This window comes from Salmo trutta, chromosome 3, assembly GCF_901001165.1.
Source record: "Salmo trutta chromosome 3, fSalTru1.1, whole genome shotgun sequence".
Lineage (NCBI taxonomy): Eukaryota > Metazoa > Chordata > Actinopteri > Salmoniformes > Salmonidae > Salmo > Salmo trutta.
In genome coordinates, this window is record NC_042959.1 from 43,564,462 (window position 1) to 43,592,449 (window position 27,988).

A 27,988-nucleotide genomic window follows, 5' to 3' on the forward strand; every position below is an offset into this window, starting at 1 on the left:
AATGCGTTTGAGCCGATCAGTTGTGTTGAGACAAGGTAGAGTTGGTATACAGAATATAGCCCTATTTGGTAAAATACCAAGTCCATATTATGGCAAGAACAGCTCAAATAAGAGAAGACAAACGACAGTCCATCATTACTTTAAGACATGAAGGTCAGTCAATCCAGAAAATGTCAAGAACTTGGAAAGTTTCTTCAAGTGCAGTCGCAAAAACCATCAAGCGCTATGATAAAACTGCCTCTCATGAGGACCGCCACAGGAAAGGAAGACTGAAAGTTACCTCTGCTGCAGAGGGTAAGTTCATTAGAGTTACCAGCCTCAGAAATTGCAGCCCAAATACATGCTTCACAGAATTCAAGTAACAGATACATCTCAACGTCAACTGTTCAGAGGCGACTGTGTGAATCAGGCCTTCATGGTCGAATGTCTGCAAAGAAATCACTACAAAAGGACACCAATGACAAGAAGAGACTTGCTTGGGCCCAGAAACACGAGCAATGAACATTAGACCGGTGGAAATCTGTCCTTTGGTCTGATTATTCCAAATTGTAGTTTTTTGGTTTCAACCGCCATGTCTTTGTGAGATGCAGAATAGGTGAATGGATGATCTCGGCATGTGTTGTTGCCACCGTGAAGCATGGAAGAGGAGGTGTGATGGTGTGGTGGGGGTTTGCTGGTGACACTGTCTGTGATTTATCTAGAATTCAAGGCACACTCTGCAGCGATACACCATCCATCTGGTTTGCGCTTAGTGGGACTATCATTTGATTTCAACAGTACAATGACCCAACACACCTCCAGGCTGGGTAAGGGCTATTTGGCCAAGGAGAGTGATGGAGTGCTGCATCAGATGACCTGGCCTCCACAATCACCCGACCTCCATCCAATTGAGATGGTTTGGGATGAGTTGGACTGCAGAGTGAAGGAAAAGCAGCCAACAACTGCTCAGCGTATGTGGGAACTCCAAGACTGTTGGAAAAGCATTCCAGGTGAAGCTGGTTGAGAGAATGTCAAGACTGTGCAAAGCTGTCATCAAGGCAAAGGGTGCCTACGTTGAAGAATCTCAAATATAAAATATATATATTTTTTTTTTTTTACTTTTTAGGTTACTACATGATTCCATATGTGTTATTTCACAGTTTTGATGTCTTCACTATTATTGTACAATGTAGAAAATAGTAAAAATAAAGAAAACCCTTTGAATGATTAGGTGTGTCTAAACTTCTGACTGTACTGTACATGTACGCACACACACACAGAGAGAGAGAGACACTGGCACATATCCTGTGAACGAGCAGGGCGGCCAAAGTCATCTGGAAGCCTCCACATGCCAATGAATAAATAAAGCTGTAATTAGTAAAGAAAACAGTGCCACCTGTTGGTGTCAAGTCCCCCTGAACCCAGGCATTGTGGGGAACACCTGAGCCTGTGGGGGCTGCGGCGGGCGGCTGGGTGTGGGGGTACTGTGCTCGTTGTGGAGGTACTGTGGCGTGTCCCGGGGTCCATTGGGGCCCACTGGGACCTACCTGGCAGAGGAGGGCTGATTCTGGAGGATGACCAGCTGGCCCGGAGGCCATAGTGGCCCTTGTCCCCCGGGCCCCAGACAGACAGTGGAAGGCAGATGGACGGGTCACTGCCACTGCCAGAGGGCCAAGGGAAGGGCCAGCCAAAACCATCAAACCACACACATTCATACTCACAGTGGAACAGATCAATATGCTTGAATATGTTGATATACAGTGAATTTAGCCATGGTTAGTGAAATGTACAGACAGAAATTGTACTTAAAAATCATCATAAAATCTCATAACATATGTATCATATATTAGAACTTGAATTCCCCCACATTACGATTCAGGCACAAATTGTACAACTCACTCCTACAAACACTTTCCCCTGTAATACTAACATACCACTATCTTCTCATACTCCTTGTGTATGGGCCTACTCTTAAATATACTGAGCTAACAATCTCAGATTCATTCTCTAGTCGTGAATGCACATTCACGGCACACCCAACTAGATTTTTTTGTTTGTTGTTGTTGTAAATATGATAGTTGGGAGTTAATCTGTTAAAGTTTGTTAGTGTAACTATGAGAGTGTAGTGTGCGGATTGGTTTGAGAGAGCGTACAGTACTGTACGGTGGCTGTAATGGTGGTGTCTGGGGTTGAGGACGCCACCAGCTCCCCTCAGTCAGTCCAGAGCCACAGATGCTCCAGTGTTTGTGTGTTGACTCAGTGTAATTTGTTTGCTCTAATTTGTTTTGGTGTGCCAGGGGAGTTCCCTTTTTAATTTTCCTCTCTGTGTTTATCCCTCTTTGTGGAGTGCTGATCTGTTAAGCGTGAGAAAGAGAGGGAGAGGGCTAAAGGAGAGAGAGAGAGAGTGAGAAAAAGAAAGAGAGAGGACACAGAGAAAGAAAGAGAGGCAGTGAGAGAGGTGGGATGTTTCAGGAGCTGTGCAGATTGTTTTAAGCTCTGGGTGCCCCTTTGGGCCCAAAGGCCTCGCTCGCAGCCTGCACCTGCTCCATCCCTGGGGATCCTGGTTCCTGATCCGTGGCCCTCTCTCCCCCCCAGCCCAGCACCACCACCACCACACAGCCCCCTCTCCCCTCTCCCTGAGCCCCAGCCTTCTCTCCTCCTCTTCTCCACCCTCCTTGCTTCCAGCTCCTGGCAGAGCCTTAATCAGCCCGCCTCCGCGCCTGGATGCCTGCCACTCGTTAGCCTGATTGAAAACACTGTGGCTCACATGCTAAACACACACAGACCCAAGCACACACAACAAATGCAGAGTAATAATATAGGGTACTAATATGTAGAATACTAATATATGCACACAAGAAAATAATGTTAGAGGTGAAAATAATTGTGAAATTAATTATTCTAAATACTGAATGCGCAAATGTAGTACAATTACAGTATAAAATACCAACATTCAGACACACAGCAACACAACTCATACACAGATCATTTTTTAAATTGTCACAGCTATTGTTTAATGAAATCATTGAGAGTAATCATTGTCATACAGCCACCTCACCTTTGGGTTATCATAATTGGACATCCATAGGTAGTTTGTCAGTATGTTACAGTGGATTCATGAGTTTATCACACTTATGTACATTTCCCCGTAATGTAATGTTTCCACTAACAGGACATACATTGTTCTAATATAGCTTGACAAAGTAGTCGCACTGATATAATGAGTTATCCATATGTAGCATGGTAAAAACGCATCCCATAATATAACGCAGGTTTATGTTTTTTTTTGGGATGAATCATGTTCTGGAGGCAGCTCTGCCCCATATGATACAGCCTCCTCTGCTGTTCTCTCATTGCAGGTCTGGTCTGCCCATGCTTCTAAAATGTTTTTAATTTCAACAATAAGACAATGCAATTCAATCAAACACCCTCAAAAATATTTGCTTAATTACAGACACAAAAAGTGTAATTAAAAGACACTTAAAGGACAGTTGAGAAAAGGTTTAGACAGATCCATGTCTTGGTCCCCATTGTTTTGCAATTTTATGTTTCATCATTGGGAGGTAGGGTGAGTATAATCCTAGCAGATTGAAAATTGACTCTTTTATTTGGTCTTTTGTCTATGTGCCTTTGCAAACAACTCTTTACTTTGACATTGCAACTTTGTGAATAAATACGATCTTCTCTCAGGGTCATCCTGATACACCTATCAATATTTCAACTTGAATGCCTAGCTACTACACAGATCTCCAGTGACCTGTGTCATTGATGTACATGTCTCCTTCCATTCATTTGGCCTTACCATCTTATCACGACAATCCCCAGCGTCCTAGGTGCATTAGTTTTGCCCATTTTAAACAACATGCTAAAAAATATACCTCTCCTTGAGAGCAATAAAGACACAAACGATAAAACATCGCAAACTTAAGTTAATCACAAATAAAAACAAAGTGCTGGCACTGTTTTCAAATAAGTTGTGAGTTACTGAGTGAAGAAAGCAAAAATCAATCTGCTTTCACGATTCACATTCAACCCCTCTTTTCATAACCTCTGTGCACTAAGGCTTATATCATACCTGGTAATGTAGTCATATTACAGCCCACTATCATCTTTCCGGCCTCTTTCTCTCAGACACGGAGACACACACACACACACACACACACACACACACACACACACACACACACACACACACACACACGTAAAGGGATAACACTACTTGCTACAAATGGGCCTTTCCATTCTGTTTCAGCAACTTTCTGTATTAGTATGGTGTTAATACTGAAGTGAAAACTAATGCATTGTATTATTGTTATTATTTCATTAAACAATGCAGCTGTTTTTATCTCAATATCAAATAATTTCTGGGTAACATTTAAGTACCTTACTGTTCTGATTGTTTTCAATTAAAATGGTAAAAAAGAAACAAAAACAGCTTCTTAGCAAAGAGCAAATTCTCAAGCAAAAATGTAGCTAGGACTGTCGGGAGTGGTCAGGGTGGGGTGGGGAAAACCGAAAACTAGCTGTTATTGGCACAGGTTTGGAAATCGATTTCTTAACGGTCTATTCTTATTGGTCTGATGTCACCAGGCAGGCCAAAACTCCATCCCACCAAAACAGACAGAAATTTCAGGAAGTCTTTTCAAACAGCGCTTACGCTAAAAGGGCATTATCATCATTTTCACAATATCATTCCAACCTCATAGTGTGGAAATATATATAAAACACAGGAATATCACGTTTTGACTTCACTGGGCCTTTAACATTCCAAGTGGCAGAAACTGACAGGACTCGAGACCGTAGAGCTAAATAGACAGCAGGATGAATGTATAGATACAGCACCCTCTAGTGGTGAGATACAAGAGTCGGCTCTACAACCAGCCTGTACTGGTAAGAATGTTACATCTCCAGTTCCTTTCACGTATCCCAATCTCCTTCACTAGAGTGAAGTTAGACACAGAGTTGATGGAAAGGCCAGTGATTATGGCTGATGCTCAGCAGCAAGCCACAAACCATTGGACTACTGGTAGAATAGCCCACCGTTAGTAAGACACAGACTAGAGCAGCCACCCAAGTCAAAGACTCTTTATATATATATCACTCTTTACAATGTGTCCGAGTCATAGCAAATGACTGACCTCAGTTCTCTAAAATCCAGTGTTTTCATGTTTCTGCTACCATCATCATCGTCGTCTCTCTTTCACTAGCTACATTTCTAAAGGAACAGCCATGTTGTCTGTATTCCATGGACAGATACACCACTAACTGGTTCAACCAACAATCTCTCTCATAATGTTTTACACTAGCCTGTACCCTTGGACAACTGACACAAATAAGGCAATGCCTGTGATAGTGCCATATTGGCAATGTCACAATCACTAGGGGTGAGGAACTCACATTGTAACACATGAAACATGGGGTTCGATTTATAAGCTCTGCATACAAATACACAGTTTGTCTGAGCTCACTGATGTTACATTGTTAGGATATAGTTTTCAGTCATCGTGGAATATAACTGCGCCTCCATGTGTGAGCACAGATCTCTGGAAGAGAGGGAGGGGCAGCAGCAGAATGGAGAACTGTGCCTCTGTGTTCCGCAGCTCTATGATGCCAATCCTGATTAGTTTGAAGTTCCCGGCCGTCTGACTGCCTCAGCCAACCCCCCCCCCCCCCCCCCCCCCCCACCTCCCTGGATAAGGATGGGTCAAGGGTTGGGAGGTTTGGGACCGGAAGGGGCAGGATTAGGAGGGGCAGGACTAGGAGGGTCATACTTGAGCTGCGGCCCATTGTCCGAGCCCGTGCCCACGTCCGAGTCGAACAGCGAGTGGTCCGTATCGGGGGAGTGAGCGTGTGAGTGTGTGTGTTTGTCAGAGGCGTCACTCTCCTCCATGGTGTCTGTCCGGGAGAACAGGCCAAAGTCCATCAGGCCTGTAGAAGAGCCCTCGCTGCTGTCAGTGTCTGCTCCGTCATAGTACACGTCCTCTATGTCCACGAACCACTCAGGCCAGAACTTTCTCCGCATGCGCTCACAGAACATGGCCAGGTTGACGAGCTCGCCTAAAACACAGTGGACAAGGGGATAGAGGAAGTACAGGTTCCAACGTCAGTTCTGAAGGAAAATGTACATCGGTGTCAGAGCATCGTCTGATTTCATACTCAGACTTTGATTGTCAGATTTTGTACAGTTCGAAAATGAGAAGAGACAGATCTTTTATCTCTGACTGTCTCTGTTCTATAAAGACTGAAACCATGACTAGTAAATGAGAAACAACAGTCTTTCACTGTCATCTAGTGGAAGAAGTAGGCAAGTACACCTGGATTTAAAAAAAAGAACATTGCATCCTATTCTACACATGCCTTTAAATCTATAGAACAATACATTAAGGTACAGAATTTGTTATACAATCTTGATAACAACATAATAACACAATAATAGCACAATCACAATGCACACTTTTAAAATCAATCAATTATGATGCTTTGGTATTGTGAGTAGGAGTAAAACATTTCAACTAGATGCTGAGAGATTGAACTGACCTTTGATGAGCTGTTCAGGACGTGTGCCGGGTAGTGTCCACATGGCCTGGGCCAGGTGACCAAACACAGCAGCATCTACTGTCGACATCTTAGGCCCCATGAAGTACTTCTTATCTCCTGCAGGACAGATGAACAACTGGGGTCGGTAACAGATATCAACCTACTATCAGTCAAGAGAATACCGTAAGAAAAGCTCGCTGAGTGCCTCAGACTCTTCACGGAGCAGCCTGTAAATTACAAACAAAACAGTGAAAGCAACTTTGTATTTAAGTGGGATCGCGTATTTTGCAACTCATGATTACATCTTCTGTCATCGTGGGAAAGACAACTGGTTGCAGTTCAGAGTTAACTTGGATACCAAGGAGATCCTGAGGGAAATCGAGGAGTATTAACAGCTTTATGCTATGGAGGAACAACACTCCATCGTGGAAAGATCCGGCTAACTCACAAAATAACTCTAACCCAACAAAAAAAAGAGGACGATTTACTTACCGTTTAAGTAGAGGATAGTGCTCTTGCTGGAATCCATGCAACACTTGAAAAGTCACCCCATACAGAACGAATCAGTCGATATAATCGAGAACATCATCAGAAATAACGCGATAGGAAGCCGCAGGGCTGCGTGGGAGTTCGGAGTTAAACCAGAGTGAAATTCTCACGCTCCAAGGAGAGAACAAGGCGCTCACAGCCAAGGTAACCCTCGATTCCAACATGGATTGTCTACTCAGGGAAAACACGGTGATGAGGGAGTCGCCACTAGACATACAAAGCTGTAGCATGCGTGAAAATCTAATCTTTTCTGGGATTCCTGAGGACGCATCCAATAATCCAGAGGGGGCGATCAGAGAGTTCATGCAATCCGCCTTGAAACTTCCTCTCTAGAGACTGTAAACAAGGTGGCTTTCCGCCGAGTGCACAGACTTGGAGCGACAAGACCAAGAGTCCCCCGACCTATCATCGCAAAATGTGAACACTACCAACGAAAGGAGCTGATCAAAAGCAGGGGAAGTGAGTTTAAAGGGACCAAATTCGGTCTCAATGACCAATTTCCCCGGGAGGCAAACCAACGTCGCAAGAGGCTGTATCCTGTACAGAGCAGAGGCGGGAGAGGGGTAAGCGTGCATTTCTCATTTTGGACAAACTCTTTATAGACGGACAGCTCTTCCAAGACAGCTTCATAACACCATTGCTGTAATAAATTCTACGGGGACGTCAGGTTAAGAAAACAAAGTATTGGACTATAAAAAAATATCTGAACACTATGAAGTTGATATGAACCCACACGCAATCAATTACATGCTCGCTTACACACACGGATTTATCCATGCACACACACTTGATGTCTCTCTTCTCCCCTCTCAATTGTTGAGAACTTTTCTATAATTGAATTAGCTTTTTTGTTTATCTATCTTTTAAATGTCTTTGTCTACATGTTTATCTATGTTTACAACAAGCAAGGGGAAGATATCAGAATAGGGACATTGGGGAATGATAACATATTGTACGGGATACATTTGTACTGTAGTGAAGCCGTCTCTAGAGTAATGCAAGGTCTCTTTCATGATCATGTGAAAACGTCAATTGCAATGGAAATGCTGAGATGTGTTTTTCAATGAAAATAATGTTAAAGGTACTTATGATGCAACTATGATGGTGATAGGATAGGGATTACAATTATCATCCTGAATCTTAAGGCTATACTCCCTTCATGCTACACACATAGACACTCAACCATGCAAATTGCTGGGTTATTATTTATTTGGACATAACACATTATAGTCTTACTCTTATCCAGACATCATACACACTCACACTAATTCACATCCAATATCAAATTGTATTTGTCACATGCGCCGAATACAACAGGTGTAGTACTTTTTATTGTATATATTGTACCTTACAGTGAAATGCTTACTTACAAGCCCTTATTAACCAACAATGCAGTTTAAGAAAATACCTAAAAAAAATCAAAAAAATCAAAAAAAGTAAGAGAAGAAAAACAAATAATTAAAGAGCAATAACAACAGCGGGGTTATATTACAGGGGGTACCGTGACTTCAATGTGTGGGGGCACCGGTGTCGAGGTAATTGAGATAATTATATACATGCAGGTAGGGTTGTTAAAGTGGCTATGCATAGATGATAACAGAGTAGTAGCAGCGTGGGGAGGGGGGTGTAAGCCATTTGATTAGCTGTGCAGGAGTCTTATGGCTTGGGGGTAGAAGCTGTTTAGAATACTCTTGGACCTAGACTTGGCGCTCCGGTACCGCTTGCCGTGCGGTAGCAGAGAGAACAGTCTATGACTAGGGTGGCTGGAGTCTTTGACGATGTTTAGGGCCTTCCTCTGACACCGCCTGGTATAGAGGTCCTGGATGGCAGGAAGCTTGGCCGGTGATGTACTGGGCCGTACGCACTACCCTCTGTAGTGCCTTGCGGTCAGAGGCCGAGCAGTTACCATACCAGGCAGTGATGCAACCCGTCAGGATGCTCTCGATGGTGCAGCTGTAAAATCTTTTGAGGAGCTGAGGACCCATGCCAAATCTTTTCAGTCTCTTGAGGGGGAATAGGTTTTGTCATGCCCTCTTCAAGACTGTCTTGGTGTGCTTGGATCATGTTAGTTTGTTGTTAATGTGGACACCAAGGAACTTGAAACTCTCAACCTGCTCCACTACAGCCCCGTCGATGAGAATGGGGGCGTGCTCGGTCCTCTTTTTCCTGTAGTCCACAATCAACTTCTTTGTCTTGATCACGTTGAGGGAGAGGTTGTTGTCCTTGCACCACATGGTCAGGTCTCTGACCTCCTCCCTACAGGCTGTCTCATCATTGTTGGGATCAGGCCTACCACTGTTGTGTCATCAGCAAACTTAATGATGGTGTTGGAGTTGTGCCTGACCACACAGTCATGATTGAACAGGGAGTACAGGAGGGGACTGAGCATGCAGCCCTGAGGGGCCCCCGTGTTGAGGATCAGCGTGGCGGATGTGTTGTTACCTACCCTTACCATCTGGGGGCGGCCAGTCAGGAAGTCTAGGACCCAGTTGCAGAGGGAGCTGTTTAGTCCCAGGGTCCTTAACTTAGTGATGAGTTTTGAGGGCACTATGGTGTTGACCGCTGAGCTGTAGTCAATGAATAGCATTCTCACATAGGTGTTCCTTTTGTCCAGGTGGGAAAGGGCAGTGTGGAGTGCAATAGAGATTGCATCATCTGTGGATCTGTTGGTGCGGTATGCAAATTGGAGTGGGTCTAGGGTTTCTGCGATAATGGTGTTGATGTGAGCTATGACCAGCCTTTCAAAGCATTTCATGGCTACAGACGTGAGGGCTACGGGGTGGTAGTCATTTAGGCAGGTTACCTTAGTGTTCTTTGGCACAGGGACTATGGTGGTCTGCTTGAAACATGTTGGTATTACCGACTCAGACAGGGAGAGGTTGAAAATGTCAGTGAAGACACTTGCCAGTTGGTTAGCGCATGCTAGGAGTACACGTCCTGGTAATCCATCTGGCCCAGCGGCCTTGTGAATGTTGACCTGTTTAAAGATCTTACTCACATCGGAGGGCAAGGGTAGATTAGCCACTCGTCGCCTGGTCCTCACAAGGCACCCTGATCTTTTGCCTCAAAATCTAAATTTCCTTCTCCAGCGAATCACGGGATCAGGGCCTGGTCAGGTGTCAACAGTATATCCCTCGCGTCCGACTCATTGAAGAAATACTCTTCATCCAGTTTGAGGTGAGCAATCCCAGTTCTGATGTTTAGAAGCTCTTTTCGGTCATAGGAGACGGTAGCATCAACATTATGTACAAAACAAGTTACGAACAATGCAAAAAAACAAACAATAGCATGATTGGTTGAGGGCCATACACAACCTACTTAGATTTACTACACACATCTTGACTCAATTTTCTAACATCTGTGGCATTGGCTCACAGGCAAAGGAATGAAACAAATATTGCTAAAACCAGTTTCTTGAATTCTAAATATCAGACATTTGAAATCTCTATTTTGACTGTCATACCTCTTATGGCAGTAACTTTACAAGCACTAATTATGGTAAATGTAGACTGAGAATGGTATGTAGTTATGGTAAGGGGTGAAATAAGTATAGCCAGTTATAATTGTAACGGTTTAGCAAAAAAAAAGATCAGTCTTTACGTGGCTAAAAGAAAAGGAACATAACATATTATCAGGTGTGAAGGTAAGACCCAGATGGAGACAACGAATTAACAATGGTTTAACAATCCATCAGGGGCAGGCAATAGACAGGTCAAGGCAGGCAGGGGTCAGTAAATCAGAGGTGGGGCAACGGTACCAGATGGCGGGCAGGGTCAGGGTAGACAGAGGTCAAAAATCCAGAGGTGGGGCAAAGGTACAGGTCGGTAGGTAGGGTCAGGGGAAGGCAGAGTGGTCAGGCAGGCGGGCTTTAGAGTCAGGACAGGCAAGGGTCAAAATCAGGAGGGCGAGAAAAAGAGAGACTAGGAAAAGCAGGAGCTGAGACACAAAAACGCTGGTTGACTTGACAAACAAGACGAACTGGCAACAGACAGAGAACACAGGTATAAATACAAAGGGGATAATGGGGAAGATGGGTGACACCTGGAGGGGGGTGGAGACAATCAAAGACAGGTGAAACAGATCAGGGTGTGACACATATACTGTTTACAGGAAACTCACTCTACATCCTAAGATGAAGTTGTGTGGAAAAAGGAATGGGGTGGTGAAATAATTTTCGGTCATGGACAAAGGAACTCAAAATGTGTGATGATATTAGTTAACAAAAATGTCCTTCTGAATGTGCAAAAAAAGTAAGGAATGATTCGCAAGTTAGGTGGATATTTTTGAATATGAAAGTGCATGAAAAATAGATTTGGCTCATTAATCTATAGGGTCCGAATAAGGATGATCCATACTTCTTTGAAAATATTTATACCAATTTATTGAACTTAAAGGCAACAAATAATCAAATCATTATGGTGGGAGACTATAACAGTGTTAAGTACCTCAATGGACCGTAAAGGAAATCACTCTACAAACTATCCTCACCGTGCCCTTAAGGAAATCACAAATATTATGGACACATTAGAAATAGTGGATATTTGGAGACTAAAAAAACACGACCTAGTGAGATATACTGTACATGGAGACTTAATCAAGCTCGTCGTCTTGACTACTTTCTTGTCTCTTTCTCTCTTGCATCAAAGGTTAAAAAAGAATTAATAGGAGACAGAATGGGATCAGACCATCATCTAATTGGCCTTCACATAACTTACAGAATTTCCACGTGGACGGGGATATTGGAAATGTAATCAACGTTTACTGGAGGACAATTTATTTTTAACTATGACAAAATTATTTATAATTACATTTTCAAGTACAATATAGGTTCAGCAAATCCCCTTATTGCTTGGGATACCTTTAAATGTACTTTCAGAGGCCATTCAATTCAATATTCATCAATAATAAAAAAGCAGTTTCTGGCTAAAGCGACAAGACTAACAAGGGAAATACATGAACTAATAGTACAGGTAGATAGATAAAAATTATACTACAGAGATACAAAATAAGTTACAGGAAAAACAAAAAGAACTGGAGGAACTTATTCAAGAACAATGTAATGTAATCTATTACAAAAATAAAGCAAACTGAATGGAATATGGAGAAAAATGCACCAAATTCTTCCTGAATCACACTGGAACACTAACAACATTTTTTATCCAGAAACTCGTTACTGAAGACTGGTCATCTATGATTCTCCGAATAAAATTTTAAAATAGGAAGCTAAATATTTTAAGCAGATTTTCTCTTTTCCGTCTCGTCCTCACCCACTAAATGACGATTACTGTACGGAATTCTTTCAAATAAAATAATGGAAAATTAACAAACGTACAGAAGGATCAGTGCATAGGCCAAATTACAAAGGAAGAACTTTTTGAGGCTATTGAATACTTTCAGTCTGGAAAAACCCCAGGGCTTGATGGCATTCCGGTAGAGGTATATCAAGCCTTTTTTGATATACTCAAAGCTCCATTGTTAGCTTGTTTGCCTTTGTGCAGATTGCCATGTCTCATTTTCGATTAATTGAAAATGCTACTTTTTTCAAAGTATCTCTCTTTTTCAAACAAGCATTGAGCTGGCTACAATTTCATCCCCCTGAAAAGAGAGAACGAATATTACAACAAATATTATGTCTGAACTCAAATGTGCTAGTTGATATAAGCCCTGTATTTATGGGAAAGATGTTTGAAAAGTGTATTTTATTTTTAAATGATATTGTAAATTGGAATGGTAGAGTTATGTCTTTCATGGAGTTATCAGAATTGTATGGGAAGGTTTGCTCAATCCAAGATTACAACCAATTGATTACAGCGTTACCCCAAAAATGGAAGAAGCAGGTGGCAGCGGGAGGAGGTAGGGAACTGGTCTGTCTGCCCAATATAAAGGATCAAAACTGGCGGAGGAATAAAAATAGCATAAATAGGAAAGTATACCAGTTTCATTTGAGAACCAGAATGTTGACAGCTGTGCCATACAGATTGCTAAATAGTTGGGAAGAGATTTGATGTACCGATTCCAGATTCTATTCGATTAGGTAGATTGAAATTGTATATTAAACATCACAGCATATTTGAAAGATATATGGTGCATAGAAATCTGAAGAAGGTGGCCAGCAGAGATAGGTGGGATGAGCTGAGGGTTTGGATGTGGAATTGGAGACAAGTGGGAGTGGAGTTGCTGGGCGGGGGATAGAATGACGGTCAAAGGTAAAATAAAGTCAAAATAAAATGTAACAAAAAGTATGTTTGAATGACACTGAGGGGCAGTGTTTTTACAGTGTAAAAAGTTTACAGTGTTTTTACAGTGTTTATCATATATGCATAGTCACTTTAACCATATCTACATATACATACTACCTCAATCAGCCTGACTAACCGGTGTCTGTATGTAGCCTCGCTACTTTTATAGCCTCGCTACTGTATATAGCCTGTCTTTTTACTGTTGTTTTTATTTCTTTGCTTATCTATTGTTCACCCAATACCTATTTTTTCTTAAAAATCGCACTGTTGGTTAGGGCCTGTAAGTAAGCATTATACACCTGTTGTATTCGGCGCACGTGACAAATAAACATTGATTTGATGCCGTGCAGGTGTTTGTACACATGCAATATACACACACTCTCATTCAAATGCACACGTGCACATACACAGACACACACACGTAAATAGTGCCATACATGCACTCAAACATATTCAGTTGGCCTTGCTGTTATGATTTTTGTTGTCCTTGATGTCTTTTGTTTTTTGCATTGTTGTTTTCCTTTGTCTTTCTCTTTTTTTCTCTTTTGTTCATTTTGTTGGTTGTTGGTGAATTGGGGGGGGGGGTCTTGGGGGTGGGGAATGTAATTATTTTATAACTTTTTTTCTCGGGGGGGGGGTACTTGGATGGTTGAGGGGCAGCTCTTGGAGAACTGTGGGGGGGATCTTGGAGGGCTGGTGGGAGATCTGTCGACGTGCCCTTGAGCAGGGCATTGACCCTGGTTGCTTCTGTGTGGCGCTCTGAATGGGAGGCTGTTAGATGACTAATGTGATGTAGTTGTTGAACGGCTTCACTGCAAGTATATTGTATGTTTTAAATATTCAATAAAAAATAAACTATCAACACCAACCAACAACCAACCAACACCAACTATTAACCAACTGCCATCATACCCACAGAGAAACACCCAGCCAACCAGGAGAACACTTTGACGTTATAGTAGTTATATTCAAAGCGCTAAAGTAAATTCAGATTGCACATATTACACTATAGTTTACGACCTTGCAAAGATTTTACGCTAAAATCAATAGACATTCTCTGCTCTTTTCCCTACTAAAATACATTTGAAACACATATTGTAGTTGGAAGCACAGTGCATATACAGTATCTCACCACTAGAATGGAAGAGGGTAAAATGGATCTGTGCATAAAGGACATACACCACTACAAAGTAAATCTTAGTGAACTTTAAATGACCCCATGTTATAATTGATACCGGATGATTAGGAAGCCTTCCTTAACCATTGTTCCTCATATCTCCATCATCAAGTAGCCAATTCCTCAACACTCTGACAATACTGTGAGAGCATTAAGAAATTGGCTACATCATCAGTTGTTCTTCAGTTGCCCCTAGTCTCTCCCTGAATCCCAAATTATCCCCTAGTCCCTACCACCTAGGCACTTGTGTAGATTTGAGAGGATTGGATCACTGTAAGCAATATGGTTGTTGGTCCATTTTGCCCTCTGATAGGCCAGGTACAATTGCCGCTATATTGCTTACACCTGTCCAGTCCTCTCATATCTACACAAGTGCCTAGGCCTAAGAGTAGTGTCTAAGGGTTGATTTGGGATTAACCCTCTGTCTACCCCTACCCTCCCATCCCCCTGTAACCCTCCATACATACCGAGCAGTTCGGCCAGTGTGCGCATGTCCTTCTCCATCAGCTTGTAGACTTCCTCCTTGGAGAAGCGTCCGATGCCATGGCCATACATCTCCCTTTGCACCATGCTGCTGTTCAGGTGGCCGAGGATCCACTTTAGCATGTCACTGAGAGGACCAGTGACTGACAGCATCTTCTGGGTCTCCTCCAGGTTGTCTACCCACTGGCAATAGGCTATTGTCCTGTATAGAAACACAAATATACAGGTTATAGTACAGTCTTATATAGAAACACATAGATAGGTTGTCTACTGGCAGTAAGCTATCATCTTGTATAGTTACACAAACATAATACAGGTTATTAACCCAGTGGTAGTATAGTATAATCATATGGAAACACATACACTGTGTGTACCAAACATTAGAATGCTCTTTCCATGACATAGACTGACCAGGTGAATCCAGGCTGGCTGATATACACTGTGTTGCAGGCCTCTAGCAGCCCAGTAGGCATTAAAACAGGGTGACAGGGAGACAGGATGCAGAGAGAAAGTACAGAACAGGGAGAAAACCCTTCATCGGTTTCAATAACTACTTTAATATTGCATATATGTGTATGTGTATATATATATATATATATATATATATATATACAGACACACTACCGTTCAAAAGTTTGGGGTCACTTAGAAATGAATAGGAAATATAGTCAAGACGTTGACAAGGTTATAAATAATGATTTTTAATTGAAATAATAATTGTGTCCTTCAAACTTTGCTTTCGTCAAAGAATCCTCAATTTTCAGCAATTACAGCCTTGCAGACCTTTGGCATTCTAGTTGTCTCAGTTTGTAGAGGTAATCTGAAGAGATTTAGCATGCGCTCCAGCAGGTATATCTCACTGGTCACCCCCAAAGCCAATTCTTCCTTTGGACGCCTCTCCTTCCAGTTCTCTGCTGCCAATGACTGGAACGAACTTATTTATTGCCTTACCTCTCTTATCCTACCTCATTTGCACATGCTGTATATAGATTTTTCTACTGTATTATTGATTGTATGTTTGTTTATTCCATGTGTAACTCTCTGTTGTTGTATGTCAAACTGTTGTGCTTTATCTTGGCCAGGTCTCAGTTGCAAATGAGAACTTGTTCTCAACTAGCCTACCTGGTTAAATAAAGGTGAAATAAAAAAAATATATATATATTTTTAACCCCACACTTCCTGAAGCACCTCCCACAAGTTGGATTGGCTTGATCGGCACTTCTTACGTACCATACGGTCAAGCTGCTCCCACAACAGCGCAATATGGTTGAGATCCAGTGACTGTGCTGGCCACTCCATTATAGACAGAATACCAGCTGACTGCTTCTTCCCTAAATAGTTCTTGCATAGTTTGGAGTTGTGGTTTGGGTCATTGTCCTGTTGTAGGAGGAAATTGTCTCCAATTAAGCGCCGTCCACAGGCTATGGCATGGAGTTGTAAAATGGAGTGATAGCCTTCCTTCTTCAAGATCCCTTTTAACCTGTACAAATTTCCCACTTTACCACCACCAAAGCACCCCCAGACCATCACATTGCCTCCACCATGCTTGATAGATGGCGTCAAGCACAGAGTGTGCAAAGCTGTCATCAAGGCAATGGGTGGCTATTTTGAAGAATCTGAAATATAAAATATATTTTGATTTAACACTTTTTGGGTTACTACATGATTCTATATGTGTTATTTCATAGTTTTGATGTCTTCACTATTATCCTACAATGTAGAAAATAATACAAGTAAGAAAAACCCTTGAATGAGTAGGTGTGTCCAAACCTTTGACTGGTACTGTATATACATATCTTTTTAAAATATATTTTCCTTGATTATTTTCCACTAATCGTACCACCGCTCCCCTAATTGGAGAAAACTAATGAACAACAACACTTAGGCTTCTAATTCCAGCTTAAACATACCATATACATTTTATGGACACAAACTATTGTAAAATAGTTATCTTTTGTTTGTTTTCCTTCCTTCCGCTACCCTCAACCCCTCCCATCTATTTCTGAAGACCACCCAGTTTGATTTCTATTTGTCATATATTTTTTTAACTGTGCTGTTTAACAAAAGTTCTGAACCTACACACATTTGACAGACACAGTATATTTTACATTGGTTATCTTGTTGTTATTAGTCCCACCCTTCAGCTTCACTCAACCCCTCCCATCTATCTCTTAACACCATCTATATTGGATTTCTATTTGCCATATTTTTCAACTGGGCTGTGATGTTTCACAAAGTTATGAAACTTTCTATTCTCATAGTTTTGACAGATTCAGCAAAAAAATGTTTTTTAATTTACAAAGTATTATTATATTATTAATCGATTTGATCGACTTTTCAAATCACCCAAGTAGTGCTATCTGCAGAGTTAGCTCCAGGTAAATGTTGCAATTCTTCGGCCATTCCTGGATCTGTGACCAAAAATTAGCTACATCTGGACAGTACCAAAATAAATGATCTAATGACTCTGCCACCTCGCAGCAAAATCTGCAGAGCTGGGAAGGTGGTATCCCGTTTTGCATGTCAATTCATAAACCATGTGCAATGGAATCGCTACATCGGAAATCTCTTCCCAACTTTTGGGCTCCCGAGTGGCGCAGCAGTCTAAGGCACTGCATATCAGTGTTAGAGGCGTCACTACAGACCCTGGTTCGATTCCAGGCTGTATCACAACCGGACGTGATTGGGAGTCCCTTAGGGTGGTGCACAATTGGCCCAGCGTCGTCCGGGTTAGGGTTTGGCCAGTGTAGACTGTCATTGTAAATAAGAATTTGTTCTTAACTGACTTGCCTAGTTAAATAAAGATTTTAAATGTATATAAATAAAAGTATTTTGCAATATATATGGCACAGTTGTAAATGTTTTGATTCTTAAATCAAACGGGTATATATTTTTCTTTATCATAATTTTCTTTAACCAATTTTGGTCTACAGTTTTCTGTTCCCAAAACTAGAATCTATTACAAACAGAGTGGACTACGTTTTTTAGATTTGACCCTTTGCCAAAGTTTTTAAAAATTGCATTGTTTATAAGGAGTTCATGGGCAAATTGAGTTATTGCACAGAGTTGGCGTTCCATAACGGAAATATGCAAATACATGCTAGAATGCGCCAACAGGATCTCGCTATCTCGTGCTTGGATCTACCCCCTACTTGCTTGTTCTGCCCACTATGACTAATTTGTTCCCATTGGAAATGACAAGCTGTGGTCTATCTTGGGTTAGTTCAAAAAAAAAATCTTTGCTGCCACTGTATAATGTGTGGTTTTTTATTTTACCATACCATCTCCATCACCTGCTCTACCACTCTAAGGCAATGAGATGAGAGACATTCTGAATTCATCTTTCACCTTCAGTTATCAGGACAAAAGTAATGAATGTATTGTGATAATTAACAGTCAGCTCTCTAGTCCAAAAAAGATTGAGCTGTCTAGAAAAGGATCTGAGGGAAAATTTGCTTCAGAGGCTAAACCAGACAAACCTGAGATCAAATCATAATAACTATTTAAATGATTTCAATACCATTAAACAGTGCCCTTACTTATAACAACTTGAGCTCTACACAATAGCAATGGAAGACCAATGACAATCTTTACTAAACCAGACATTGAACCTAATATACAGTACACATACATTGTGACAAACAGCACAATCTCACATACCAGGGCCCAGATTCACAAACACTTCTTACGCAAAAACATAAGAAGCTTCTTAAGAAGAAAAAAAAAGAAGTTCATGAGATAATTCGTAAGTGCAATTCCTCAACAATATCTTTAGATGTTATGATTTTCTTGCGAACTTCTCAAATATCTTCTTAGTTTGTTTGTTGCTAGGCAACCGATTTAGCTGGCCATCTAGCTAGTAATGGCAATCATGTTAACATATTTCCTACAGAGATTACTGTTCTAAGACATGTTCTTGGGTTTAAAATAATCAATACTGAAACGTTCAGATGAAGTTTGAGTGAATTAAACATGTTCAATTGCTTTCATGATCTTATTCTCTCACTGCCCTGAGTTTAAGACAAGGGTTTCAGCTATAAGAAATAGCGCAAGAAATTTCCAATAACCTTTTTGAGGAATATCAGCTTTGCTTAACTTTCTTCATAAGTCCATAGCGAAGGAAAAAATTGCAGTTAAGAAGAAATGTCTTCTTTGGAAGGTTTCTTGAATCTGGGCCCTGAAGCATATCTCTGTCACAGAGCAGCCTCCCTCTCCATGTTGTCATAGCAACATCAATCAATCATTTACCGGCCTGGAGAGCTGTATATGACCTCAGCACGCTGTAACCTATGCTGCTAACCTCAGCTGGCCAAACAGAGCAACAAGCAGCCCAATAGTCCTGCACAGCCATAAATAACGTAATCAATAGTAAACCTAGCCTGCGAGAGGGAGGGGGTTAAGAGGAGAGAGACTAGAGAAGGAGGTGATAAGGGAAAAAGAAGACAGGAGAAAAGACCTAGCGAGAGAAAGGGAGTGGAAATGAGAGTTATATGAATGACCCTTACTCTACAGCTGCAGAGCAATATAATGGACCACCCCCCCCCCCACCCCCCCCAATTCATTGCTCTGGTTCTGAATGAGATTCACAAGATCTGATGCACAGAAACATGTTAATGACTGATTTCTCACCCTGTAAATATTGCAGAAAAGAGCTTGATGAGCAAGTAGGCACTCACTCTTCTTTTTTTTTACATTCATGCACAGAAACAAATGCTTTTAGATGTGTCATTCATCAGACTACCTCTCCCTGTGCCCCAACCAGGAAAGGCTCAGTCTGCGTCCAAAATGGCACCCTATTCCTTACAAAGTAGTGCACTATATCAGGAATAGGGTGCCATTTGGAATGCAGTATCAGTGACTTCCCAGCAGAAGCCTCACCAGGACAGATGCCCAGCAGTGACTCACCGATAATGTAGACTCCCAGGCATTTACTGTAAGTAAATCCATAATGTACATTGGGGGAAAAAAGTATTTGATCCCCTGCTGATTTTGTACGTTTGCCCACTGACAAAGAAATGATCAGTCTATAATTTTAATGGTAGGTTTATTTGAACAGTGAGAGATAGAATAACAACAAACATATCCAGAAAAACGCATGTCAAAAATGTTATAAAATGATTTGCATTTTAATGAGGGAAATAAGTATTTGACCCCTGTGCAAAACATGACTTAGTACTTGGTGGCAAAACCCTTGTTGGCAATCACAGAGGTCAGATGTTTCTTGTAGTTGGCCACCAGGTTTGCACACATCTCAGGAGGGATTTTGTCCCACTCCTCTTTGCAGATCTTCTCCAAGTCATTAAGGTTTCGAGGCTGACGTTTGGCAACTCGAACCTTCAGCTCCCTCCACAGATTTTCTATGGGATTAAGGTCTGGAGACTGGCTAGGCCACTCCAGGACCTTAATGTGCTTCTTCTTGAGCCACTCCTTTGTTGCCTTGGCCGTGTGTTTTGGGTCAATGTCATGCTGGAATACCCATCCACGACCCCTTTTCAATGCCCTGGCTGAGGGAAGGATGTTCTCACCCAAGATTTGACGGTACATGGCCCCGTCCATCGTCCCTTTGATGCGGTGAAGTTGTCCTGTCCCCTTAGCAGAAAAACACCCCCAAAGCATAATGTTTCCACCTCCATGTTTGACGGTGGAGATGGTGTTCTTGGGGTCATAGGCAGCATTCCTCCTCCTCCAAACACGGCGAGTTGAGTTGATGCTAAAGAGCTCCATTTTGGTCTCATGTGACCACAACACTTTCACCAGTTGTCCTCTGAATCATTCAGATGTTCATTGGCAAACTTCAGACGGGCATGTATATGTATTCTTGAGCAGGGGGACCTTGCGGGTGCTGCAGGATTTCAGTCCTTCACGGCGTAGTGTGTTACCAATTGTTTTCTTGGTGACTATGGTCCCAGCTGCCTTGAGATCATTGACAAGATCCTCCCGTGTAGTTCTGGGCTGATTCCTCACCGTTCTCCTGATCATTGCAACCCCATGAGGTGAGATCTTGCATGGAGCCCCAGGCCGAGGGATATTGACAGTTCTTTTGTGTTTCTTCCATTTGCGAATAATCGCACCAAATGTTGTCACCTTCTCACCAAGCTGCTTGGCGATGGTCTTGTAGCCCATTCCAGCCTTGTGTAGGTCTACAATCTTGTCCCTGACATCCTTGGAGAGCTCTTTGGTCTTGGCCATGGTGGAGAGTTTGGAATCTGATTGATTGCTTCTGTAGACAGGTGTCTTTTTTACAGGTAACAAGCTGCGGTTAGGAGCATTCCCTTTAACAGTGTGCTCCTAATCTCAGCTCGTAACATGTATAAAAGACACCTGGGAGCCAGAAATCTTTCTGATTGAGAGGTGGTCAAATACTTATTTCCCTCATTAAAATGCAAATCAATTTATAAAATTTTTGACATGCGTTTTTCTGGATATTTTTGTTGTTATTCTGTCTCTCACTGTTCAAATAAACCTACCATTTAAAATTATAGACTGATCCTTTCTTTATCAGTGGGCAAACGTACAAAATCAGCAGGGGATCAAATACTTTTTTCCCCCACTCTAGCTGTGGATGACCACTTGGGAATACTATAGTGAGTGACCTTAGCCGGTCCCAATTCATTCCCAACCCTCCCCTTGGCCCTAACCCTCCAATCGTTGCAGATCTTGAAGGTGGAGGCAATATGGTGGAAACTTTACCACTACCCTGCTTATACACTACATGACCAAAAGTATGTGGACACCTGTTCGCCGAACTTCTCATTCCAAAATCATGTGCATTAATGTGGAGTTGTTCCCCCCCTTTGCTGCTATAAAAGCCTTCACTCTTCTGAGAAGGCTTTCCACTAGATGTTGGAACATTGCTGCGGGAACTTGCTTCCATTCAGCCACGAGCATTAGTGAGTTCGGGCACTGATGTTGGGCGATTAGGCCTGGCTTGCAGTCAACGCTCTAATTCATCCCAAAGGTGTTTGATGGGGTTGAGATCAGGGCTCTATGCAGGCCAGTCAAGTTCTTCCACACCGATCTCTGCAAAAAAAATTGTATGGACCTCGCTTTGTGCACGGGGGCATTGTCATGCTGAAACAGGAAAAGGCCTTCCCCAAACTGTTGCCACAAAGTTGCAAGCACAGAATCGTCTAAATTGTCATTGTATGCTGTAGAGTTAAGATTTAGCTTCACTGGAACTAAGGGGTGTAGTCCGAACTATGAAAAACAGCCCCAGACCATTATTCCTCCTCCACCAAACTTTACAGTTGACAGTATGCATTGGGGCAGGTAGCATTCTCCTGGCATCCGCCAAACCCAGATTTGTTTGTTGGGACTGTCAGATGGGTTAGGGTTATTCATCACTCCAGAGAACGCTTTTCCACTGCTCTAGAGTCCAATGGCTGCGAGCTTTACACCACACCAGCCGACGCTTTGCATTGCACATGGTGTTCTTAGGCTTATGTGCGGCTGCTAGGCCATGGAAACCCTTTTCATGAAGCTTCTAACGAGCAGTTCTTCTACTGACGTTGCTTCCAGAGACAGTTTGGAAATCGGTAGGGAGTGTTGCAACCGAGGAAAGACGATTTTTACGCGCTTCAGCACTCGGTGGTCCTGTTCTGTGAGCTTGTGTGGTCTACCGCTTCCCGGCTGTGCCGTTGTTGCTTCTAGTCGTTTCCACTTCAAAATAACAACACTTACAGTTGACCGGGGCAGCTCTACCAGGGCAGAAATTTGATGAACTGACTTGTTGGAAAGGTGGCATCCTATGACGGAGCCGCATTGAAAGTCACTGACCTCTTCAGTAAGGCCATTCTATTGCCAATATTTGTCTATGGAGATTGCATGGCAGTGTGCTCGATTGTATACACCTGTCAGCAACGGGTGTGGCTGAAATCCCTGAATCCACTCATTTGAAGGGGTGTCCACATACTTTTGTATATATAGTGTACCTATCTAGACTCTTCAGACATGCTAACATCAAGGGTTAAGGGCCAAGGGGGAGGGTAGGGAGCAATTTGGGAACAGCTGTGACATATATGGAGTCAACAATGTAGCAGGAGAGGACAAGAGGGTATATTAATTGACTGAGTCACCAGTAGAGGTGCTCCTCCACCATCTTGGTGACAGCCCGGGACACGGCTCTTTCCTGGGGACTGAGATTCTTGTTGAGGTTGACGCCCAGCTTCTCTTCCAGGAAGTCAATGATGAACTCTGACCCCGACACCTGCTGCCAGTTATACTCAATCCATGGCATCTTGCCCTGCGGAGAGAGCTTCCCATCAAAGTAGTTCTGCAAGGGGGAGAACAGAATGGGGTTCAGCACTGGGAAATTGACACACTCTAGTTGTTTCTGAAAATGTAGGACTGGTTTCCCAGACTCAGATTAATCCCTGGACATAAAAAAACATGCATAAGGAGAATTTCCATTTAAAGTGCTTTTTAGTCCAGGAATGTAAGCTTAAATCTGTGTGCAGGAAACCAGTTCTACTTTTCAAGTTCTACTTTATCATACACAGACTATTGTACCTGGTAGGGCAGGTCCACCATGCGTAGGTAGGTCTCCGTCTTGAGGCAGAATGGTGAGAGGCTGGGGACCCCCGTGTTTGGCCTGGAGAACTGGTGGAGGATGATGGCATCTTTAGAGTCCAACTCCTGCTCCTTCCTAGAAAACACCCGGGGAGAAAAAAGGCCAACTGAAAAGGTGTGATATACTGAGGCAACAGCAAACTAGTACACAGGTGGGAGCCCCATGAGATAAAATACTTGAAAACAATTGTTTTATCTCTGTGGCAGCCACTTTAAAAGTCATCAAAGTTTCTGTGACAACAGTACAGCTATTTCCAGGTCAGTTTGTGTTGTGAGGACAATATCATAACTCGCCCTGATTGGAGGAGATCAGAGAGGAGAGAGTAGGATTAGTTGCATCTCTGTTTCAGGCTCTTAGTAATCTCACTGGGAGGATAGGGTCTCACCTAGTGCCTATTATATAATGGTGACACAGCAGCGAGAGGAACTATTCTTAAATTCCCTGAGCTCTGTGTTACAGAGGGCATTTCCATACAAGGACCGATGAGCATCAACATGTGAAGTTCATAGAAGCATGTCAAATTGTTTGTCAAATGAAAGTGAAGACTCTATATTTTTGAGAAATTAAGGCATATATACATTCCGTTACCAAAAACCCACATATCTTTAAGATGTTTCCTAATTTCTCTCCATAATGCGGGAGGATGATGACATTTCACAGAAGTAACAAGTAAAGGTAGACCTACCAATTAGTTATAGTGTTTTTACTGATATCAAGTTTGTCTATGAATTAAGTAATTTAAAACTCGTAATTCTGTTACCAAATCGGTAATGGAATTATTGCAAAATCAGTGACAGAATTACTGCAATTGAATTGGCTACAATGGGAAATCATACTAGTCACACATCACACTTGGGTCACCTGCTACTGTCCTCCCTTCAACTGGCATACTATTATGTTCAGCACATAACTGTGTTTCCCCCTTTCTGTCACCTGTTGGTCAAATCAGAGAGGAAGAGGCGAAGCGAGAGGGTTTACTCCTGTCAAAATCGGTCCATGATAAGCAGACCGATAAGCAGACTGCCTGCCTTCCCGCCTTTGGGACAACAACTCCCATTGTTAGGGCGGAGACAAGACCATCTTGTCATTATATACAGTATCTCAGGTCAAAGCAAGACTGTGAAAACAGTCTGGACAACACCTCCCTCTCTCTCTGCTGCTCTATCTCTCAATTTTTTTCTCTCTCCAGTTAATGTCACATCTCCTGGCTCTTACTGAAACCTACCACCTTCCCTCTTTCCATTTACTGTAATAAGCATCCTCATTGAACATTGAAAAGTAGTTGGAATTTGGTCAGTCCGCCCTGGCCGGACCAAATCTGAACAAATCAAAGATGTCTGTTTCACAAGTTTGGACAGCACAGCACAGTAGAGAACTAGAGTACAAAATAGTACAGTAAAGAAAAGGGGAGTACTGTACTGTACAGTAGAGCACACGAGTACTGTGCTGAACTCTACTGTAATGTGCTGTGCTCTACTGTGATGCCCAAACATAGACATCTATGATTGTTTCAGATTTGGTCTGGTCCGGACCAATCAAATCTGATCTTGTTTGGGGGTGGAGGTCAATACAATAACACCCAGTGTGTAGAATAATACCCAAATATGCAAAAGAAGGATATAGCATATTTCTACATTTCTTTACCTATTCAGGATACAGCACCATGAAAATATGATATTAATATCCATAATTATCCATTTTTGTATAGTACAGATCATGGACTCGTGATGTAATTTAGTTACCGTGATTATATTACCAGTTGTAAATCCACTTCACCTACTGTAGTTCAATAACAAACAAAACACTTCTAACTCAAGGTGCCATGTCATAGATGACACCCCATTCTATCTGCATACCATTTTTTTAAATCTTAATTCTGAGTAGATATTTAACCGCTTTTGGAAAACATGGTCGCATTAAAAACTGAGGGAGATTTTTCTGTTACAAAACTTTGCATCTGCACAGTTCTTCCATTTAAATGTGATTTTGTGAAACCTTCTGTGTAAATTGTGCATAGAGTTGTATGGTTTGTTAAACTTTGAAATCAATGTTTTTGGTTGGCATACATTTTAAAATGCCTCCTTCTTTTCTATAAATCCAGGGCCTAGGCAAAATGCAAATTGGGTATTTATTTTTGGTGCAGGGAAGTCTTCCAAGAAGTGTGTGTGTGTGTGTGTGTGTTATCTAAGTCAAAGCATAATTCTGTACCGTTGAATTGCCCTAGAACAACGTGTCCCTTCACTATATTTACGTGACCAGTCTAAACACTCATGCACACAAGTACACACAGATACAATACACAATTTTAAGATAATGAGATAGATATTGAGAGGGTAAATTCATCATCATATTACTGGCTCCATGGTATTCAATGGGCCTACAGCAGAAAAAAAACTAGAAGTTCAGACAAGTCCTATTTCAATCCTCTACTACTCTTGAAATCAAGGCCTATGAGGTTAATCAAGCTTGTGAAAATCTGATAGAGTCCTTACATTTCCACCCCACAGTTTTTAATGGTGGGTGACTGACACTGACATATATTTTGGCTTTAATAATTAAACGTAGCCTACAGTACAGGGGCATGCTGCCTTGCAATTACTCTAGTTCTTACCTAAATTAATTTGATTAATTATAGCCAACATATGTCCAGGAGAGCAGGAATGGACTCCATCCAAAGTCAGTTACATCAGCAGGCATTTTGTAACACCTTGAAATCGACTTTCATTTATGGAAATAAATATGGCATGTATATAAATGATAGCCTACTTTGGCTAATGAAATGTATAGGCTAGGTTTTCGGTACAATGGTCTTGCGCAGGACAGTCTACGACAGAATAAACAACTCACATTCCAACAAAATGTCGCTGTCCATACAACCGTGGTGCTGAAACCATCGAAACGACGTAGGCTACGTCGCAGTCCATTTTTCAATGGTGCGGAAATTCTGGACCGTGCAAAAGAAACACTATTGTATTTAGGCCTAGATACAGGGAGTTCCTTTGAGAAGAATTACTCAAAGGGGTGGCATAGAACATACATGCTGCAGATTTACTGTCAAAATGTAGTTTTCTATGGTAGAAGCATGATAATAGTAGGCTTATGCGACGTGATTCAGCAATGTTTCCAAATTAGGAAATGCAAAGCCAGTCCTATGACAGACTATATGGAGCCACTGTTACAGAATGTACCATAGGCCTAAATGATTGACTGACGACTGTGTGGGGACAGGAGCGCCATTCATTACGTTAACAATAGGCCTGGATTAATCTTCCTTCTCAAAGATTAAACCAGACGCATTTCATTCAACAGTAGGCTACAAACGTCCGCTTTCACTAAACATAAATCTTAAAATAGCTCACGTGAGAGGTTAGTAAAGGTAATTCTGATACCACTGCTGCAGTGCTAGAGAAATGCATATTTATGCTCAAGATATGGCACAAGACCTGACGCGTAATTTTCCACATTCCAATATTTTTGCATCTCCTGTCCTTGTCTCCTTGGGGGGGGGGAACTATATCATCAAACAGCTGCACAATCTAGCCTACAGTGCAGGAAGAGATGATTCCGAGAATATATGGACAAATGTAAACAAACGACAGCAATATTCTGTTTTTCAGAGATCTGTCAAGAGCAGCTGTTCAGAAATGACAGCAAGTAGGCACCCCCAGCCACATACATCCAGCCCATCCCCGAGGGTATGAATTATTTTATAATGTTAGATCATTATTGTGAATATTGTAGATTAAGCCTACGCAAACACTGCCTAAGCATCACACAAATGCACACATTTGATCATGTGAACCAATACCCTTGCAGATTGTGTCATTGGAGCATATTTCTGCCATTGTAGCCTACCTGATGGCGAGCAGCTCGTGTAATAGGTAGGCAGCAGCAGCGAGGAGTGCACCGCCTGTGATATAGATGGTTTTCTTCCACCAGGAATCCGACCCCAATCCCGACATGGTCCCACCGTAGTCCTGTAAAGGGATTGCGACGATATAGCCATAAAGAGAGTGAGTCTCGTCGGAGCCACATATCCCCAAAGGAAGGCTGTGATTCCGCCCGAGTTCAACCACACAGGGTCGGGACGAGGCGAAACCAGACCCCCACATACTATATCAATCGCCGCGTGGCGCCTGCGTCCTCCCGCAAACCACTCCCGGCTTCATCAATATGTCACAACAGTCCTATGTTGCATGGCGATATGCTATTTAATATATGCCATCTGCCAAACATTAGAAATATACATATTCCGGCCTGATGGTGTCCGCACCCCCAGCTCGGCATCCTCCGCCAGCCCTCGGAGCCTTTGTCTGTTCCAATGGAAACGAGTGGCAGACCGTGAGTACTCCCCTAACATCTGAGCCTCATGACAACAAACCACCACACAGAGTTGATGGGGATAGTTTGGGTTTATGCTGTTTTAGTTTTTTAATTATTTCAAATCAAAGGCTT

The 27,988-nt window shown here is 42.2% G+C and overlaps 1 protein-coding gene across 1 annotated transcript; it reads right to left on the minus strand.

Annotated features, from left to right (window-relative positions):
• Window positions 1-5,672: 5,672 nt before the first annotated feature.
• Window positions 5,673-27,892, minus strand: LOC115175713 (failed axon connections homolog). Its single transcript, XM_029735181.1, has 6 exons — window positions 27,389-27,892; window positions 23,473-23,608; window positions 23,040-23,236; window positions 14,949-15,166; window positions 6,517-6,633; window positions 5,673-6,036 (listed from the first exon to the last, which is right to left on the minus strand). The coding sequence occupies exons 1-6, from the start codon at window positions 27,643-27,645 to the stop codon at window positions 5,684-5,686; spliced, it is 1,278 nt and encodes a 425-aa protein (XP_029591041.1). The 5' UTR covers window positions 27,646-27,892; the 3' UTR covers window positions 5,673-5,683.
• Between the last annotated feature and the right edge of the window lie 96 nt (window positions 27,893-27,988).